Below are 20199 nucleotides of genomic sequence, written 5' to 3'. Positions count from 1 at the left end.
GTGATTACTTCGCGTTTATAATAGGCTAAACTGAAGCGACCTATATGTAGGACGGTAGGATGATCCGCGTACATTTCTGTTAAAATAATTTTGTCTTTTTAATATTTAAAATTCTGTAATCCAGCAATATGTATGTTACATAGTGAATAAAAGAGCAGATTTTCAAGATCACCATGGCTGCAAACAATTCATCAAGAATAAACCCATCACCCTGATGCAGCCTATCTCTTTTTCTTCGACAACTGTTTCACCAGTATTCCTCTATTTGTGGAGCTAGGAAAGCGAAAAATCAGAGCTACTGCTACAATTCGAGACAATAGGAAGTCAAACTTGCCCTTGGTGACTACTCTTGAGATTAAGAAAAGATAGAGAGGATCTTCAAATTTTGGCTTGTCGCTACAGACAATGGATTCGTCATTTGGTTTGAGCCATATCAAGGGGCTTCGACCCCAATAAACGAAGATTATCAACAATATGGCTTGGAGGTAGCATCGTGTTACAGTATTCTGACGTGTTAAGGTTTGAGCACCCTGATGCAGCCTATTACTTTTTCTTCGACAACTTTTTCACCAGTATTCCTCTATTTGTGGAGCTAGGAAAGCGAAAAATCAGAGCTACTGCTACAATTCGAGATAACAGGAAGTCAAACTGCCCCCGGGTGACTACTCTTGAGCTGAAGAAAAGATAGAGAGGATTTTATGACTTCCAAACAGCTGAAGCAAAAGTTGTCGTTTGCAAGTGGAACGATAACAGTGTCATTACTGTAGCATAAAATGCCGTGCCTGTGAACCCACTGCAAAGTGTCTCTAGATATTCAAGACTTGACAAAAAGAAAATTCCAATTTTTCAGCCCAGAAATATATCTATCTACAACAAACACATGGGTGGAATTGATCGTGCAAATCAGAATATATCATTGTCATTCGTGGTAAAAAATGGTACTTCCCCATAATCATGCAGTGTATGACATGGCTGAGCAAAATGCATGGCTTCTCCACAAAAATAATGACGGAAAGCTGGATCATCTGGAATTCAGACGACAAATAAGCGCTCAACAAAAAGACTCCCAAGCAAGGCATCGCGAATGGAACATGCAGATTCGAGATACGACAGGCTCGAACATTTGGTGATCTAACAGAACTGTCAAACCAGGTGTAGAGTGTGTCATCAGAAGACTTCCTGTAGGAAGGAAGTGTGGCATTGGCTTACATGTCAAGTGTTTTCTTGTATATTACACTAATGTGTAGCAAATATTCAGAACTTCGCATGTATGTGACAGTTTATTTATGTCATCACTGTGATTAGTTAATTTTCATTTTCAAGTTACAATATTGCACAATTTACCGCTGAATTATTGTATGTGTATTTATTTCGTTGCAATTCACAGTAATGAACACTGAATGTTCATATTATTACTTTGCTCACTTCAGGAATATATAAGAGAAAACAATTTGTGTTTACAGTTTATAATATTTTATCACAAGAATGAGTTAAAGTATTCAGTCTAAAATTACATTGTTGCACTATATTATTGTAGTTTTGATTTATATTGAGATCAAAATTCGTTTTATCTGCATTCGCTCCTACATTTCGGACAACTAATGCATATTGCCCATATGTTCTCCCTATATCCTACCGACCTATATGTAGGACGCCACTTATATCAAAAACCAATGCCATGATTACACAGTGGTTATTAAAAAAATTATATAAACGAATATTTTAAGTACATTTTATAAGGATATGATGAAATTCATAGTGAAAAAAGTTTCAGGCTTATCTGGGTTAAATATTAATTATTCAGTAAGATACTGGTATATATTTTTGTTGCTTGATTAGATATTTGGGTGAGCTACGGTAATGTATATTTAAAGTCCATATAAAATACTAATTTGATCTACATTTTATTTTTTGTCCATGGAACATAATCATATTTTTGCGAATGTTGTCGTAAAAGGCGAGTAAAATACAACTGGAGTAAAAATAGTATTTTACCATGGAGTTTACTAGAGCTGTTCATTTTCTAGATTATCCAAGTAATTTTACAAACTGCCATGAAATGGCATTCTTGTGCTCATCATTTACCCACATTTGTGGTTCAATATTTAGGTATGTACCATGTTAACTTTAATTGCGCAATAGGGCAAACACAAAAAATTATCGTCGTACACAATCCACGCTATATTCATATTGGTTTGGAATGATTTATTAAGGAATATATTCAAGATTAATTTAGGAACATGTTAAACGAATTATTCTTCACTAAAAACGGATACTCCCGCGACCAAATAGTCATATTTTAATTATGTAATTACTTCATAGTTTTATCTAGTATTGTATGACGTTATGACTGAGATATCTATTGTTAATTGTTTTTATTTATAACATTAGGTCGTAACTTATAAGGTCTCACGCTCAAAGGAGTGGAATTCGAAGTTTGGTGTTGGCTACAAGCCACAAGTCATACTAAAGATGTTGCTTTGCTAATTATTCAATATGGAGTAATGTGCCCTACATAGACCTGTTACCTATTAAGTACAGTATATAAACTTCTCAGTGATCACATCGTGTCTCTAGAGTGATGTCTTATAATTCTGAGGTTATTTATTTTCATTGGTATAAATACTTTTTCCCCTGGGTGTGGTATGGGAGGATATCGAAGTTTCACCTTATTTTGTAATTTAGATTGGACATTAATAAATAATATGTTCCATTTTGTACGTTCTATATCGAGGACTAAGAAGTGATACCTAATATCTACAAAATTTACCATTTAGTTTAAGTACATTATTCTTTTAATTAACTAGCCTACATTATTATTAAATTATGCTTAAAAATTGACAGTTAACTAATATTTAATCCTCGAGTAGAAGAACTTGCAAAGCAGAAACATAAAGATGTTGGCTATTTTGAGCAAAATTAATTTTTAAGAGTTTTTTTTTCATATGCAAATTTACAGATACAAGATACAGAGCGTTCCCTTACATAATTAAGTCGACCGGGCGGCACGCGACCGGTACGAAAGCCATGCAACATGCGGTAAACAGTCTCCCGCACGCTCGGCAGTTTTATTATTACTGAAATTATCTTGATTATGAGGGTATTGGAAATGATGACCTTCTGCTGTAACACATCTCTGACATCTCTTAAGGATTTAAGAATTTTAGTGGCTTAATATGCTATGGTTTTAGAGACACCAGTTTCTTGCGCGAGGCGACGTGTGTTCCAATCTTTCCCATATTTCATCCTGTTTTTCCTCAGTAAGTACACGCCGTGGTCTTCTGCTGCTTTTATTAAATATTGACGCAGTTTACCTAAATGTTTAACGAGGTTACGTATGGTGTTCCCATATGGAACAATAACGTTAGGAAATCTCCTTATAAATCGTATTTTTACCTTACCGCAATCACTCTTTTTCAGATAAGCCTCTACCATGAAAATCCTTTGCTCTAATGTAAATTTCTATGGTCCCATATGAGTAAGTTAATCTAAATACTTCACTAACACAATCAGAACAATAACATGCAATCCAACGCAACACAACCACTCCTAAATCTAAACATTTCACTTACACAATCAGAAGAATAACACGCAATCTAATGCCAACACAACCACACCTACAGAAATACTGAAATGGACTGCCAAGCTTGTGGGAGATGGTTTGTAGCATGTTGCTAGGCAAAGGTGCCGGTCGACCTACATTACGTAAGCAAACATTCTATAGATGAAACTAATTATTCACTGATAATAACAAAGTTATATTCGAAAATATAATAGATTTAAGTCAATTATATTTATCTATAATAAGTTCTATGAAGCACACAAGTATGGCTAATTAATATAATATGGGACTCAGTTCTCATTTGTCAAGATCATGAATATAGTTTCCAACTACTCGAATTTTGTGATATCTTAAGAAATTTCATAAATAATAATTTAATTAGTAATTACACATTTTTCTAGTAAACATAAAAAATGAAACGTTTGATCACTTTAGGAACTGTAAAATCAACACGAAACAGAGATTAGTAAGAAAAATAACAAAACAACCTTTTAAGCTTAATTTAGAATTAAAAAACAAGTATAACAAATGTGGAAATATATTGTCATTACCAGACAGTGTATGCAGGATGACTTAAGGAAAAGTGAAGTTGTTTCGTATCGGAGTATATGGCACGTGCCGCGTCGTTCGTCTTTTGTGTACCTGGCGAGTACAGCAGCGTACATAACGAAGGAACCCCGGTCCACATTGCAACGCAATGTGTGCAGTTGTGTTATCCTGCTCAAGTATGTAGTACGAGTTGAATAGTGTAGTGCTGATCCATTCATAATGTTGAAGTCAAAACGTTAAATTCGCTTAGAGATACGAAATGCAATTAAGAAGTATGAGAGTGACATTATATGTATTAACGAAGACAATATCGTGCGTAATGTATGTAAAATTGAAATAAAAACCAGAACAACTCAGGCTATAGAGAAACATTGCAACAGTACATCGCACAGGAAATGAGTTGAAATGAAATCTGAGGAACCATCATCATCATCATCATCATCATCATCATTAATTGTGCGGGTCTAAACGACACGTGCAACATGATGCTCAGTGCAAATATTCGTCTAAAGAAATTGAGTGATCCCCATTTTAGAGGTTTTCTTCAGAAATTCTCTCGATACAAAAACTGTTTAATCGATAGGCGGAGACGATTCAGCTTCGACAACTTACGAGAATATATCGTCGTTCACTGCAACGCTGGTAATTGCATCAATAATGACGAGGACTGAACCTTGCAAGGTATGTACTACAGTACGCTATTTTTCTTTTCCTTCTGACTGCACGGAGATACAGTAGCATGTTGACGTCATCTGTTTACGTTTAAAACCTGTTGAGCCAACGGTTTGAATGAAAAAAATGTAACATATAGTAAATGTGCACCTACATTCAACGATAAGTCATCCCGCATCCATTGTCTAGTCATTACTCATAAAAATTGCGAAAATCGCATATTACATAAATTAAAAACACATTCCAGTGATCCTAAGAAATAGTGGCGTGCTATAAAAGAAGCTACTAACGATAAAAGAAATGAGATTGATAACATACATTACCAATAGGCCTATATAATTTCTAGTGATGGTATAATAATTATTAATGAGGAATAACTAACTGCAACAGAATTTAATAATTATTTAAAAAATAGGAAATAAAATCGCGTTTACCACACACAAAAAAGAATCAATTTTTTATAAAAATATAAATACATCACTATCAATGTTCCTCTTTCTATTACCGAAATCGAGTTAATTTCTATTACAAATAATTTAAAGAACGACACTTATGCATTCACACATTCCCGAGAACTGTTCATAAAATTGTTATTCACATTTTATAAGAAACCCTAAAAAATGGGTATACAGGAATAATTCTGACACTATATACGAAGTTGCAGACAATATTTTTTTAGTTGGTTATTTAACGACGCTGTATCAACTACGAGGTTATTTAGCGTCGATGAGATTGGTGATAGCGAGATGGTATTTGGCGAGATGAGGCCGAGGATTCGCCGTAGATTACCTGAGATTCACCTTGCGATTGGGGAAAACCTCGTAAAAACCCAACCAGGTAATCGGCTCAAGCTGGGATTGAACCCACGCCCGAGCACAACTTCAGACCGGAAAGCAAGCGCCTTAACCGACTGAACCACGCCGGTGGCCTGCAGACAATATGAAAAGAAAAATTTTGCTGCAAACATTATGGAAATACGTAAAACTTACCCGTACGAATAACAGCTTCATCAAAATATGTGTAAAGACGGTATTGTGTAAATGCAGACGGATACCAGTTTGAACAACTCCTGTAACACAGGTTAGCATTCATAATGAAAGAAAAATGTAATTGTGTGCCTAATATTATTAATCAAAGTTATATGATTAAAAATACTCGCGACGTTACAGATCGATAATAATAAAGAGGGCGGAATCATATGCAGAAAAAAGTGGCAAAATATGGTTGAACGTTTGTCCTTAAAATCTGGCATAATATATGCTGTTCAAATAAAAAATGCACTATTGAAAATGAAAAACTGATTATATTTCAAGTATTTTACTTTTATTATCGTTCATACAAGGTAACTAGACCCTAAATCGCCTACTTAAGCTTTGGGATTTTTTTTTTAAGCTTCTGTGAACTGAAATATGAAAATTGATACCCACATTCAAAAGGGCAAACATTTGTGAGCGTCTTTAAAAAAAGTATGAGCACTTTTTAAACGCCCACATGGTTAGAATGAAGCTTGAAAATATCTATAGCATTTATACCCAATATGGTCTATTATTTTTTTAAATTTGCATAGAAATGTGGAAATAATGATACAGAAATAAAACATATTTTTAAACATGTGTTGGTATAGCAAGGTGTACGAAAAAACTGCTCCATTTTTTTTTAAGATTCTGAAGAAAAAATCATCAATAGAATTTTTCCTTCTCAAAATTATCGTTTATGGTTCACAGTGCGGGAAAATGAAAGGCCCTTTATCATTCTTGGCTAAACCAGCATATTCTGCATACACAAACGTATCACAACTTTCACACTTCCGCATGTCTTTTATTTCATCTTCCTGGCATATGTTACAGAACCATGATTCCTTTTTCTTCGTCCCTTTTGACTTGCTTGTTAGAACTGCTTTTTCTGCTTTTCCGGTTTAGTGTGTGAGGTTCCTGCTTTCTGACCACCATCGTGTGAAATATTCTTAGGTTGTGCTGTTGTGGTTTCTGAGGCAGGAAATAATTCCTTCTGCAGTACAACACCTCGACTGTTGATGGCTAATTTTCGATTCGAGGTTTTACGCGCATTTTTTTGGAGATGTTGGTATCAAATCTTTGAATGAAGTGTTAGTGGCATGTTCTGCATCACTTTTCTCTTCTGGTGACTGAGTCACATTTGCAGTCTCGACAAGATCATCTTCGTCACCATAGGCCATAGGGGAAATCCGGGTAAAATGGATAAGCTAAGAATAAACAATGCCACAGGCTATAGTTTGGTGCTCCCGAAATAAAAACTTCATGACTTTTGTTGTGACATATGTTGTCCACATATCTACAAAACAGCAATTCGTTTCTCATACCTACGGACAGTGATATGATTTGAGAAAGAAAATAGCCTATAGTTAATTATTCGCTTTACCCGGGTACACGGGCAAAGCGAATAATTAACCCTGGCAAAGTGAATATCCCTATAACATTTTCACCTTTCTATTTAATTTCTATTCACTAATAATAAATTTAAACCGACAAATAAACACGATGTTAATGAGGCATATGAGATTAAAGAAATGTTATTACAGCCCTCTACAGCACGTGAGATTAGTACAAAATACAAATTTGAACAAGTCGACGTTTCACTGGCACTGAAGACTTGGATTTCTTCTGCTTTTTCTCCTGCCCATAAGTTACTTCTCTTTCAACGTTTTTATTCGGTATAGATGTAAGAGCTTCAGAGCGCTGACATTTTCTTCGTTTAACTCGTATCTTTCGAGCATCCACTTTCGGCACTGGTCTAAATCAAAAGAACTGACTTTGGTTCTCCTGCTGACGATGTTGAGGGTTTTGGTGTAACCCGAACTGAAAATCTCAGTGTAATTGATGTATTGAATATTTCGTCAAACTCTGAAGATGCCGAAATCACAGATGTGGTTGATTCTGAGTGAGGCATTAACTGTTTCTTCAGCCGCTGAAGAAGCTGGCACCGCAGAAATTGTTAAATTTGAGCCAGCTGTCGTTTCGCTGATTTCTATCTCAAGTGGGCGATCTGTAAGTTCATCTGGAGCAAAATCTTCATCAACAAACACATTATGGTTGTGTGGCCAGATAACAGAACCACTGATTGGAAGATTTTATTTCTTCAAGTGCTTTCTTCATGGCTTCTTCAGACCGTTTGGCTTCCTCCGTCTTCCTCTTGAAAAATTAAACCATGTGAAAACACATTACGACCTTTTTAAATAAAAATTAAGATCAGTGTTGCTGATTTATAATTTAATTAGTGTGACTTAATGCCTCCACTATGTAAAATGATCTAACATGCTTTATTACAATAGACAAATACATACAAAAATACAACTGACATTTATATAGTCAAATAAAGGTGGCAGGGCAAAGCGGATAAGTTATCCACTTTGCCCTATTCACTTTGCCCGCAGATACCATTTCGCTTTTCATTTAAGGTTATACAAACATAAACGTCAATAATCTTCTTCGTAAGTACGGCATTTTAGGGCTACCGGTAATTCTATCGCCTATATATTACTACCACATAACAAAGAGTTTCTGCAGTACTGTATGTTGTACATATGTTTCTCTTACCTTGAAATATTTTAAGAAAACAGTCAATTTTCTTGAAACACACGCTGACTTCTTCTCTTACTAGCTAGAATGACGACAAGTGAGTTCCAGCAGCAAAATCTCGTAGGGATTCTTCCCCAACATAGCAGAAAGCGCTACCTGTTGACTTTTCTAAGAAACAGGCATTATTCTCTTTTCCCGGGTTATTCGTTTTGCCCGGGTCACCCCTATTGGTTCCGCTTAACATAATGTTGTCTTTGTTTGATTATGAGCAGGATGTTGTAAGCAAACGTAAAATACATTATATCAAAATTACAAGCTACAATAATACGTAACTCTGAAATGAATGACCAACAATGCGTATATACAGACAGCGGGAACTTACCTTTGGAATATTAGATCACCAGAAAGAAAAATTCGTTACCCAGCAACTTTATCAGACTACAGCCAATGGAAAAAAACAAACTGAACTGCCAACAGCTTCTAACGAGTCTCCAGGACTGCCTGCATTACATGCCAGTGCTATCTGCTTAATTTCACCCATAACTACGTCAAAATCGAGACTAGGCCATATTGGGTATTAGCATAGTCTAGTATATACAGTCACGAAGTTTGAGTTGTTGAGAGTACTAGGAACAATAGACTGTGTCGGTACTATTTCGCAATGTCTGTGATGAGGCGATAGTAGCGATCCTAGTGGCTATCAACTATCTATGGATGCATATTCCCTACGTATTGAGCTTCGTGACTATATATACTAGAATGTGGTATTAGGCCATACTGGGTCCACCTACCTTACTTCGTTAAAAAAATTACAACATTTTAAATGTCTTTTAAGTTTTAAATTTACAATGGAATTATTGAAGTAAACAGCCACATTGTATTATACGAGTGATTACAAATAAAGCAGTAAAGTTATTATAATGTGCGTACACAAGAAACTTCAAGATCTGTAACTTCGTTCAGTTTTTGTTCAAATTGGAGTTACAATAAACTACAGCATTTTTTTTTTTTTTTTCCAAATTCTCAGACAACAAACATTTATTGTTGTTTACAAGAATATGTTTATAGAAGCCTGCAAGTAGAAAACTGGAATGTGTAATATAACAATTAATTTAATAACAATAATGAGTGCTTTGTTTATTGTTGTGTTGTCAAATTGCAACAAGTTAAATAAAATTGAAAAGTGTCTCTATTGTGTAAGTTTCTCGTAATTTGCATATTGCGATTTTCCATTTTTTAAATTATTTTGAGAGTCGATTGATAAAAATCAACAAATATGCATTTATGTGCACTAAAAGCGGAAATATAGACTTACCCCTGAAATATGCATATATCCTATGCAGTACGCACTTTAAAAAGCTCTCGTTTGGTTGCAAATCTCTTGAAACGTATTTAAATAGTGATAGCAATTATGTGCACTTTTAATTAAGAAATAAAACAAGAAAATATGCTAAAATCCTCCCTAATAATATCCAGTGTATGCCGAGCTGAACAGTCTGTATATCGTCGGTTTCTTGGTAAAAGTGACCAAGTCACATTGAATGCTTCCAAGCATTATGAAAATTTAAGACATAATTTTATATTAAAAACTGATAATATAGCACATTTACCTTCAAAATAACTAATTACTAACATCTAAAGAAGTACAGTTATCTTTGGATGGATCATTAGACCTTCAAATGCCTTTTCCCAACAATTTTTCATTTTGGACTTGTCACTTTTATCAAGAAACCGACGATATTCTATTTGTCATATATTGCTGAAAAATGAAATTGTATAAAACTTAAAATACAAAATTAAATACCAATAATTTAAAATAAAGCTTATAGTATTTTATTATACTATTGTATTCTTCACCTGACATAATTAGGAACATTAAATCCAGACGTTTGAGATGGGCGGGGTATGTAGCACGTATGGGCGAATCCAGAAATGCATATAGAGTGTTAGTTGGGAGGCCGGAGGGAAAAAGACCTTTGGGGAGGCCGAGACGTAGATGGGAAGATAATATTAAAATGGATTTGAGGGAGGTGGGATGTGATGGTAGAAACTGGATTAATCTTGCTCAGGATAGGGACCAATGGCAGCTTATGTGAGGGCGGCAATGAACCTCCGGGTTCCTTAAAAGTCAGTAAGTAAATAAGTAAGTAATTTATTGTACTTGTCTCTCAAATAGAAATCAAGCACGCCAAATTTTAAAGACAAAATACTTAATAGTTCAAAATTAACACATAGGTACTGTTATAAAACGCAGTAACAAAAAATTTGTATGCAAGTTACAACTCTCTTCTCTCTCTTTGAGAGTGACAGTCAAGGTTAGAGTGGAAAGCGAGACAGATGTGGGAGTGTGAGACAGCGAGAGCTAGAGAGTGAGAGTGCGAGAGAGAATCTAGAGTTGTCAACCCTCCCGTATTTTCCGATATTTGCCCCTAATTTTTAACAGTCTCCCAACTTCCTTATTTTTCTTCTCTTCGAGCATTTTTCTCCTTTATTTTTGCATGTAAATATCATTATTCTAAATCTAAACATTTGATTTTGCCGTGAATTATGCTTATTTATATGAGATGCATTAAAATGTGCACTCTTTTTAGAAGGTAATGCTTGCCAGATATGGGGTTTAGTGCTCACCTGTTTAAAATCAAACAATATTAATAGGTATTATATATCTGAAAAACTGGCTAGTTTTGTTCTAAGCATACCATGTAGTAAAGTCCATACAAAGAGAGTTTTAGACATGTTCGAAATAGGAGCACTAAACATCTAATCAAATAAGAGCTACAAACTGCAGTCGATTTGTCTAAAATATTCTTAATTTAAGCCTAACTGCCGAAGTGTAGAATAAATTTGTTTTTTAGTAACTGAACGAAAAAATTAACCAATTTTCTATGTGAAATTTTGTCGATTCCTTAGTCTCACGTATTTTCATAAAAGAAAAGTTGGAAATACTATGGGAGTCGGACAGGAAATGTATAAGAGGGGAGAGGTAAGAGGAGAGAAAGTGGCAGAGAGTGAAGTTCAAAGCATAATTCTTTGTGTTTTTAATTCAGGAGATTATATAAATTAACTCTAACGCAAAACAAATTTATTTTGCAGGACACAAATATAAAGTGGTTGAAGATGGCCTATTCATTAAAAATGTAACGGTAGAAGATATAGGCGAATACCATTGCCGTGCATTCCAACTGTCCAGAGTTAAAAGCAACATGCTGGAACGAACAATCATGCTCAAGATTCAACGTAAGTGGGCCCTATTGTTCAATCAGAGTTTAAAATGTAAGCATATTAGATTTGTTCATACGAGGCGATACTGGTAAATTTTTAGTCCAACATGGAAATAAACTTCTATTTATTCAACAAATTCACTCTATAGGGCCTATACTTAGCACAACGATCACGAACCAATTCTAAGTCTTCAGAAAACTGCCCTGTAAACACTTTTTCCACAGTGATACTTACTAAACTACTGCTTCAATCGATAAAAATTTATTTCCTTACAATGTTTCCATTTTTTTTTTTTTTTAAGTTTCGGAAATAAGTGATAGTATGAGGGCGCTAAATCTGATGAAAATGAGGATAGTCAATTAATTCAAAGCCAAGTACAATGCAGTCGGAGACTTGTGAGAGGTTTCGTCTTAAACAGCACAGAAATTACCACGCCTTGCTGGATGAATATAAACCAATGCTGTGTCGCTGTTAAATAAATCGGGCGCGCTTCCGTACAGGGGCAGTGGCATTTCTCTAAAGTTAGAGCCCAGTTTAGGTGTGTGTGTGTGTGTGTGTGTGTGTGTGTGTGTGTGTGTGTGTGTGTGTGTGTGTGTGTGTGTGTGTGTGTGTGTGTGTGTGTGTGTGTGTGTGTGTGTGTGTGTGTGTGTGTGTGTGTGTGTGTGTGTGTGTGTGTGTGTGTGTGTGTGTGTGTGTGTGTGTGTGTGTGTGTGTGTGTGTGTGTGTGTGTGTGTGTGTGTGTGTGTGTGTGTGTGTGTGTGTGTGTGTGTGTGTGTGTGTGTGTGTGTGTGTGTGTGTGTGTGTGTGTGTGTGTGTGTGTGTGTGTGTGTGTGTGTGTGTGTGTGTGTGTGTGTGTGTGTGTGTGTGTGTGTGTGTGTGTGTGTGTGTGTGTGTGTGTGTGTGTGTGTGTGTGTGTGTGTGTGTGTGTGTGTGTGTGTGTGTGTGTGTGTGTGTGTGTGTGTGTGTGTGTGTGTGTGTGTGTGTGTGTGTGTGTGTGTGTGTGTGTGTGTGTGTGTGTGTGTGTGTGTGTGTGTGTGTGTGTGTGTGTGTGTGTGTGTGTGTGTGTGTGTGTGTGTGTGTGTGTGTGTGTGTGTGTGTGTGTGTGTGTGTGTGTGTGTGTGTGTGTGTGTGTGTGTGTGTGTGTGTGTGTGTGTGTGTGTGTGTGTGTGTGTGTGTGTGTGTGTGTGTGTGTGTGTGTGTGTGTGTGTGTGTGGTGTGTGTGTGTGTGTGTGTGTGTGGTGTGTGTGTGTGTGTGTGTGTGTGTGTGTGTGTGTGTGTGTGTGTGTGTGTGTGTGTGTGTGTGTGTGTGTGTGTGTGTGTGTGTGTGTGTGTGTGTGTGTGTGTGTGTGTGTGTGTGTGTGTGTGTGTGTGTGTGTGTGTGTTGTGTGTGTGTGTGTGTGTGTGTGTGTGTGTGTGTGTGTGTGTGTGTGTGTGTGTGTGTGTGTGTGTGTGTGTGTGTGTGTGTGTGTGTGTGTGTGTGTGTGTGTGTGTGTGTGTGTGTGTGTGTGTGTGTGTGTGTGTGTGTGTGTGTGTGTGTGTGTGTGTGTGTGTGTGTGTGTGTGTGTGTGTGTGTGTGTGTGTGTGTGTGTGTGTGTGTGTGTGTGTGTGTGTGTGTGTGTGTGTGTGTGTGTGTGTGTGTGTGTGTGTGTGTGTGTGTGTGTGTGTGTGTGTGTGTGTGTGTGTGTGTGTGTGTGTGTGTGTGTGTGTGTGTGTGTGTGTGTGTGTGTGTGTGTGTGTGTGTGTGTGTGGTGTGGTGTGTGTGTGTGTGTGTGTGTGTGTGGTGTGGTGTGTGTGTGTGTGTGTGTGTGTGTGTGTGGTGTGTGTGTGTGTGTGTGTGTGTGTGTGTGTGTGTGTGTGTGTGTGTGTGTGTGTGTGTGTGTGTGTGTGTGTGTGTGTGGTGTGTGTGTGTGTGTGTGTGTGTGTGTGTGTGTGTGTGTGTGTGTGTGTAGTGTGTGTGTGTGTGTGTGTGTGTGTGTGTGTGTGTGTGTGTGTGTGTGTGTGTGTGTGTGTGTGTGTGTGTGTGTGTGTGTGTGTGTGTGTGTGTGTGTGTGTGTGTGTGTGTGTGTGTGTGTGTGTGTGTGTGTGTGTGTGTGTGTGTGTGTGTGTGTGTGTGTGTGTGTGTGTGTGTGTGTGTGTGTGTGTGTGTGTGTGTGTGTGTGTGTGTGTGTGTGTGTGTGTGTGTGTGTGTGTGTGTGTGTGTGTGTGTGTGTGTGTGTGTGTGTGTGTGTGTGTGTGTGTGTGTGTGTGTGTGTGTGTGTGTGTGTGTGTGTGTGTGTGTGTGTGTGTGTGTGTGTGTGTGTGTGTGTGTGTGTGTGTGTGTGTGTGTGTGTGTGTGTGTGTGTGTGTGTGTGTGTGTGTGTGTGTGTGTGTGTGTGTGTGTGTGTGTGTGTGTGTGTGTGTGTGTGTGTGTGTGTGTGTGTGTGTGTGTGTGTGTGTGTGTGTGTGTGTGTGTGTGTGTGTGTGTGTGTGTGTGTGTGTGTGTGTGTGTGTGTGTGTGTGTGTGTGTGTGTGTGTGTGTGTGTGTGTGTGTGTGTGTGTGTGTGTGTGTGTGTGTGTGTGTGTGTGTGTGTGTGTGTGTGTGTGTGTGTGTGTGTGTGTGTGTGTGTGTGTGTGTGTGTGTGTGTGTGTGTGTGTGTGTGTGTGTGTGTGTGTGTGTGTGTGTGTGTGTGTGTGTGTGTGAATTAGGGGCTGGAAAATATTGAGAATCGAACGCAAAATCTATTATATTTTTTTACGATTAATACACACAAACCTAAACTGGGCTTAATCCTTAGAGAAATTCCGTGCCCTGTACGGAAGCGCGCCCCATTATGAGAATGAAACTCATTTGTTTGTTTTATGTATGCAGATAAACAGTCTGGAATGGAACCAGAAGGGTCAGAGAAATCATATGGATTCTTAAATGGTTATGTCCAACCTGGACAAGTGACGTCAGAGCAGACCCAGCACCAAAAATTACATGGCTGAAAAGACAAACAAAACAATTTCATCACAGGGAAACATCACTTTAATCGAGGAAGAAAATCGCAGTACAATTACTGGTATATCTAATGTCCAATGTCATCTCACAAAAATAACTAGAATTTTAGCTTATTAAATATAGGTCAAAACTTTTCGGGAAATTTAAGAACTTTATAACGAATATAATTATGAGTAAATCCCGAATTTATGTAATTACATATTTTATTCCCCTTTACATGTAGCTAAGAGAAAACAAAAATGTCTATGAATCTTACTGAAAATGCCAGTATTTCGAACGATGAAAGAGTAGTGGAACAGAGAAAATTCTCTCCGGCACCGGGATTTGAACCGGTTTTCAGCTTACGAGTTGATGCTTTATCACTAAGCCACACCCGGATTCCCTTCCGGTCTGGGATCGAATGTCTCAGACGGGAAGGAATCCGGTGTGGCTAAGTGGATAAAGCATCAACAGTTAGAGCTTCTCAGTTTAAGTTCCACCTCTTGGGTTCCCTCTAGTGGCCTGCCCTCTGCACTACGTCATAGATGTCTATGAACGTAGGACAATGTCCACATATGTGCGGAGGTGCACTCGTTATGAGTGACTGATTGGCCGGGATCCGACGGAATAAGCGCCGTCTTAAATCACAAAGTAGTTTACGCATATCATATGGACATTGTCCTACGTTCATAGACATCTATGACGTAGTGCAGAGGGCAGGCCACTACAGGGAACCCAAGAGGTGGAACTTAAACTGAGACGATTCGATCCGACACCGGGATGGGAATCCGGTGTGGCTTAGTGGATAAAGCATCAGTACTTAGAGCTGAAAACCCGGGTTCAAATCCCGGTGCCGGAGAGAATTTTTCTCCGTTCCACTATTCTTCTAAGTGTAAGAGAAGGCCTTACGGCCTTAACTCTGCCAGGTTAAATAAAGCCATTATTATTATTATTATTATTATTATTATTATTATTATTATTATTATTATTATTCATCGTACGATGACGCAGAATATCTGCATGGAAACTTCATATATGCTTCGGTACATTAAAATAATATATACAGTATCTCGAAGTTTACCATGTAAATATAAGGGTGAAAGTAATAGGCCTATAACTGTGCAGATTTAAACGGCTTATTTCTTGGATTAGCCTATCCTCTGATTGAGGTTCTGGCTGATAGGCTACATCTATTATCAGGTCACTCGACAATATGTGTCAGAAGAAGAACAATTATTAATTGTTCGTATACATCTGAAGTCTGATTAGTGTAATATGTTACTAGTCAGCGATGTATGCAATGGAGGAGGAAAAGAATTGGCCACCCTATCCCATTATCTCCTGACTTAGTTATCTCATAAGTGATGCCTTATAAATGTCACTTTATGAGTTTCTACTGTCTTCGGACTGTTAACTAAGCAAAAAAATTCCTTGGATAGAGTACAACAAGAAATTCTAATATATTAGTCCCAAATAAATACTTTTCTCAGAAAAAAATAATTTTCCCTATATGTTAACACTGTTTTATTTTGTAAGTTATATCCGTACGATTGTGATTTTTACTCTTATCGTTAGAGAAACTGATAAGTTTTTTTTAATAAAATGGACTGTTTTCTTGCGAATTAAATAAAGATACTAACGCGTATCGTTATTTCCTGCCATTAGGAAGTCTGGCAATCCTACTTCAAGTGACAAAGGGACGGAATGCTGCTATTCATACCTGTGTTCGCGTATATTCGTAGGTGAGCCGGCGATATGCTGTTGTCCAACTACGCAGACTTCCAGCCTAATGTTCTAATTAACCATGCACTTCATTACAAAACGCATAATAGGTTTTTAATTTATTTTAATGTATTCTATTGTCTCTTTCAGTCTGTACAGTTATACTATCAATTTCACCCTGTACAATATTATTTTTGCTCAAGAGTAAATTGTAGATTCAAATTAAATAATAATAATAATAATAATAATAATAATAATAATAATAATAATAATAATCATCATCATCATCATCCGTGGCGCTACAGCCCACGAAGGGCCAAGACCGACCATCCGGCTGCTGGCCTCAAGGCCACATGCCGAAGCAGAGGTGGACGATCATCCAACCAGAATGGAGGTATCGTGTGGTTAGCACGATGACCCCTCCAGCCGTTATAGCTGGTTTGCGTAACCGGATTTCGCTACGTATTGTAGCTCCCCAAGTGCATCACGATTCTGGGTGGGCACCGGTCCCATACACTGGCCGAAATTTCATGAGAAAATTTCTTCCCCCATGAGGACTCGAACCGTAGATTCAGATTATGATAATTAAAAATGAACTTTCTTTCTTCATGTTGATAATCTATAGGCCTATGTCTCTAGTCCCCATCGAAACTTTGGTTGATTTCGTGAGAGTTTAAGTTTACACGTGAACGAATTTCTTATGTAATGGCAGAATTCCAATAATTTCTTACCAATGTTTCAAATGATATTGTTGCTTCGAACCTGTTCGAACCCATTGTCTAAGGTCAGCGTGATTGCGTAATAAACAAGAAGAAGTTACGAATTCTAGACTTTGTTTTGTTTTTCCTTCGTTTTCTGTTTGTTTTGAATGAATGAAATGGAATGCGCACAATGTGCATACGATTTGTAGTTTAGTCTGCAAAAGTTTGCGAGTGAGGTTTTCCTCTCGCAGCAATTTTCAACGTGATATCGTCAGCACGGCTTCTGACACAGTTCGCAAACGCACTCGTCGTTGGATTCATGGTATCTCTTGGTGGCACAGCAGTGGTGGCTCGTGAGATTTGATGTTGGGGGTTCACATATTGAATATCGGTACTATAAATAAGTTACGACATTAATTTATAGCATTACTGTTTTCGTGTACATGAACTCGTTCTCAGAAAAAATAAACATAAAATCAAACTGTAAGAATCAAATATTCACCTAACCCAGTAATTCGAAAGAGGACGGTGTTGCTGTTGAATGTTTGTAGTGAAAATCCATCCTTCTCTCGTTTTTTGTTGAAAATATGTTGATCACTCTCTCGTTGAAATCCACACATTCCGTAACCATGGATTTTTCAATGGCTAGCATTGCTAAGGCCGTTAGACGTTCTTCCTCCATCGTACTTCGAAGAAACGTTTTCACCCGCTTTAATGTATAAAAACATCTTTCTGCTTCCGGGGCAGACATAGGCACTGTTGCTATTATTTTCAGGAGTTTCGACACTTCACTGAATGACTCTACCACGTTATTTTCGATGAGGAATTGCAAAAGATCTACGACATCGCACACATTTCTGAAGTCATTTCTCATGTAGATCGCTTGCAACTCAGATTTCAGTTGTTGGAATTTAAGAAATGGATATGTTTCTATTACAGATTTCAGATTTTTCTCGGGGAGCATTTTGTTATAATTTGGAAAGTGTTTCGAATCGAGAAGATTTGCTGCCAATATGTGATTTGTAAATGAAAATCTCAATCGTCCCTGATTTAGAATCACGTCACAAACTTCTTTCTCTGCCACGTTGCGAAAGATGTTGGTGTTTTCACGACGTCTCTTTGTCTTATTGTCCTCTTCATATTCAGCTACAATGTTATCGATGCTATTTAGAATTTTCATTACTTCTATTTCAAATGAAGATATTGCATTCTTGATTTTCAACGAATCAGCTATGCTTTTTTGTATTTGGTTGTAGAGTATATCTACATGAGCCATAATCCTGTAGAAAATTTCCAACCAAAAATTAAAAGAAGAAAGTTCCATTTTCAACCGCAAACCTTGGGCTTGGTTTATTGTGTTTTAAATTTTCTCCAGGGACTCCAGAATAGCGTCTTTATTTTCATATACCATTTGGACAGTTCTCGAGTTAAAATTTCATCAGGTATTGGAACCGTGCGGAACTCTTTTTCGGACAAAATCATCAAGAATGGTGACCCTTTGAAGAAAGCTGGCAAAGAACGAGGGTATTTCTCCAATGTTGGCGAAAAACACGCGGACCTGAGTGTTCTGACTTGCAGCTTTAGCCATGATCAAGTTTAATTGGTGGACGTAACAGTGAGTGAAGTAAGCGTAAGGGTAATCCTGTTCTACTAGGGTTTGAACTCCAGCATTACATCCACTCATGACATTTGCACCATCATAGCTTTGGGAGATTAGTTTCTCTTTATCAGTTTTCAGAATCTCTGCAAGAACGTCCTTGATGCAGTTCGCCAAGGAAAGAGCGTCATGACCAGATGGATTCGAGAAAGTCCAAAATCTTTCCACTGGTTTCCCGTTCAGCAACACATAGCGAATCACCATCACCAGTTGATACTTTGTTGACACATCTGACGTTTCTTCTGCTATCACAGAAACAAAATCAGCATCAGCTATTTCAGCCAATATTTGTTCACGACACACTTAAAGCATGCAACTCAACAGATCATTCTGTATCGATTTTGATGTTCCCTTGAAAACAGTTGCTGTAGTGAGGTGGTCTTTTAAGACACCGTCTAACGTAGCTGTGAAATTGATGAAACCTCTAAAGATTCCCGGGTTTGATGAAGATGTTTTTTCATCGTGTCCCCGCAGTGCTAATTCAAATTCACCACAAAACTTGACACAATCGATAATTTTCGATAACACATACCGATTTTTTCTCACCACGTCATTATGTCTTTCAGTATTTCTCCTTAACGCAGTGTCGAGTTGTTCCTGATATCTGTTTTCCCAAGCATTGACAGATCCAATGTTGCATTCTTATGAACTACAGATTCTTCGTGTTTCTTAATTTTTTGAGTCAGATGACTTAAATCACACACACCCCTGTTTTAACCCAACTAGCATCACTTTCTTTAGCAAAGAGCAAACACGGGAAACAGAACAATTTGTTTGTGACTTCGCATCCACAGATCTAGTTATTTCTTTCATAAATTTGAGGCCTGAACACTCTACAAAATGATTTACCCTTACATGATCGATCCTGAAAAATTGATAAAAGTGGAAGTAGTCTTCCCAGAGCCTTTATTTCAAGTTTTTTTTTCTAATGGAAGAGTTGAAAAGTTGGTTGTCTAGACAACATTAACACTAGTTTCCGCCATTACAAATCACAAATTTAATTACAGGCCTAGTTAAAAACGCACATCGTCCTTACGTAAAACGTATAAAGCTATTTTCCACCATTACAAATCACATGTTTTATTATTGCTAGAAACACACTTTCCTACGTAAAACGTATTTACAATAACATTGGTTTCACTATTAGTATCGGTAGGTACATATACAGCAGTGGCGTATACTGGTTTAAGGGCCTGGGCTACCACTGACCCTATTATTACACAAAATATATTTTAAAGTCCCTATAATAAAATTCATTACCTATTTATATATGAATTCCAGACGTCTTGATTGGGACGAAAATACTTTGATGACTTCGTCATTGAAATTACAGTTGGGCCGCTTGCGAAGTTTCTGTAGAAATGACTTTTCAATGGATATCAGTGCCAAGCCGGATAAACGTTCTTGTGTATGAGTTGATCTACAGTAGGATTTTATTCTCTTCAACGCAGAAAATGTTCTTTCTACTGATGCTGACATAGCTGGTATTGTCACAATTAATGTTGCCAATTTAAGGACTTCAGGAATAACTTGGTTCAGCTGGTTTTCATATATGGCAGATAATATTTCATGGATAGGTTTGTTCGAAAAATCAAAGACCT

At 37.4% G+C, this 20199-nt stretch overlaps 1 protein-coding gene across 1 annotated transcript in view; it reads left to right on the top strand.

The window, feature by feature from the left end:
• LOC138704247 (lachesin-like) overlaps nucleotides 1–20199 on the top strand; it is a 58939-nt gene that overhangs the window by 29688 nt on the left and 9052 nt on the right. Inside the window, exons 5-6 of the mRNA XM_069832125.1 lie at nucleotides 11431–11574; nucleotides 14408–14489. Of these exons, the coding sequence (XP_069688226.1) occupies nucleotides 11431–11574; nucleotides 14408–14489 (226 nt within the window). The remainder of the gene's footprint in view (nucleotides 1–11430; nucleotides 11575–14407; nucleotides 14490–20199) is intronic.

Source organism: Periplaneta americana, chromosome 8 (assembly GCF_040183065.1).
Source record: "Periplaneta americana isolate PAMFEO1 chromosome 8, P.americana_PAMFEO1_priV1, whole genome shotgun sequence".
Taxonomy (NCBI): domain Eukaryota; kingdom Metazoa; phylum Arthropoda; class Insecta; order Blattodea; family Blattidae; genus Periplaneta; species Periplaneta americana.
The sequence above is the reverse complement of the archived record's forward strand: the minus strand, read 5'-3'. Positions and strand labels throughout refer to the sequence as shown.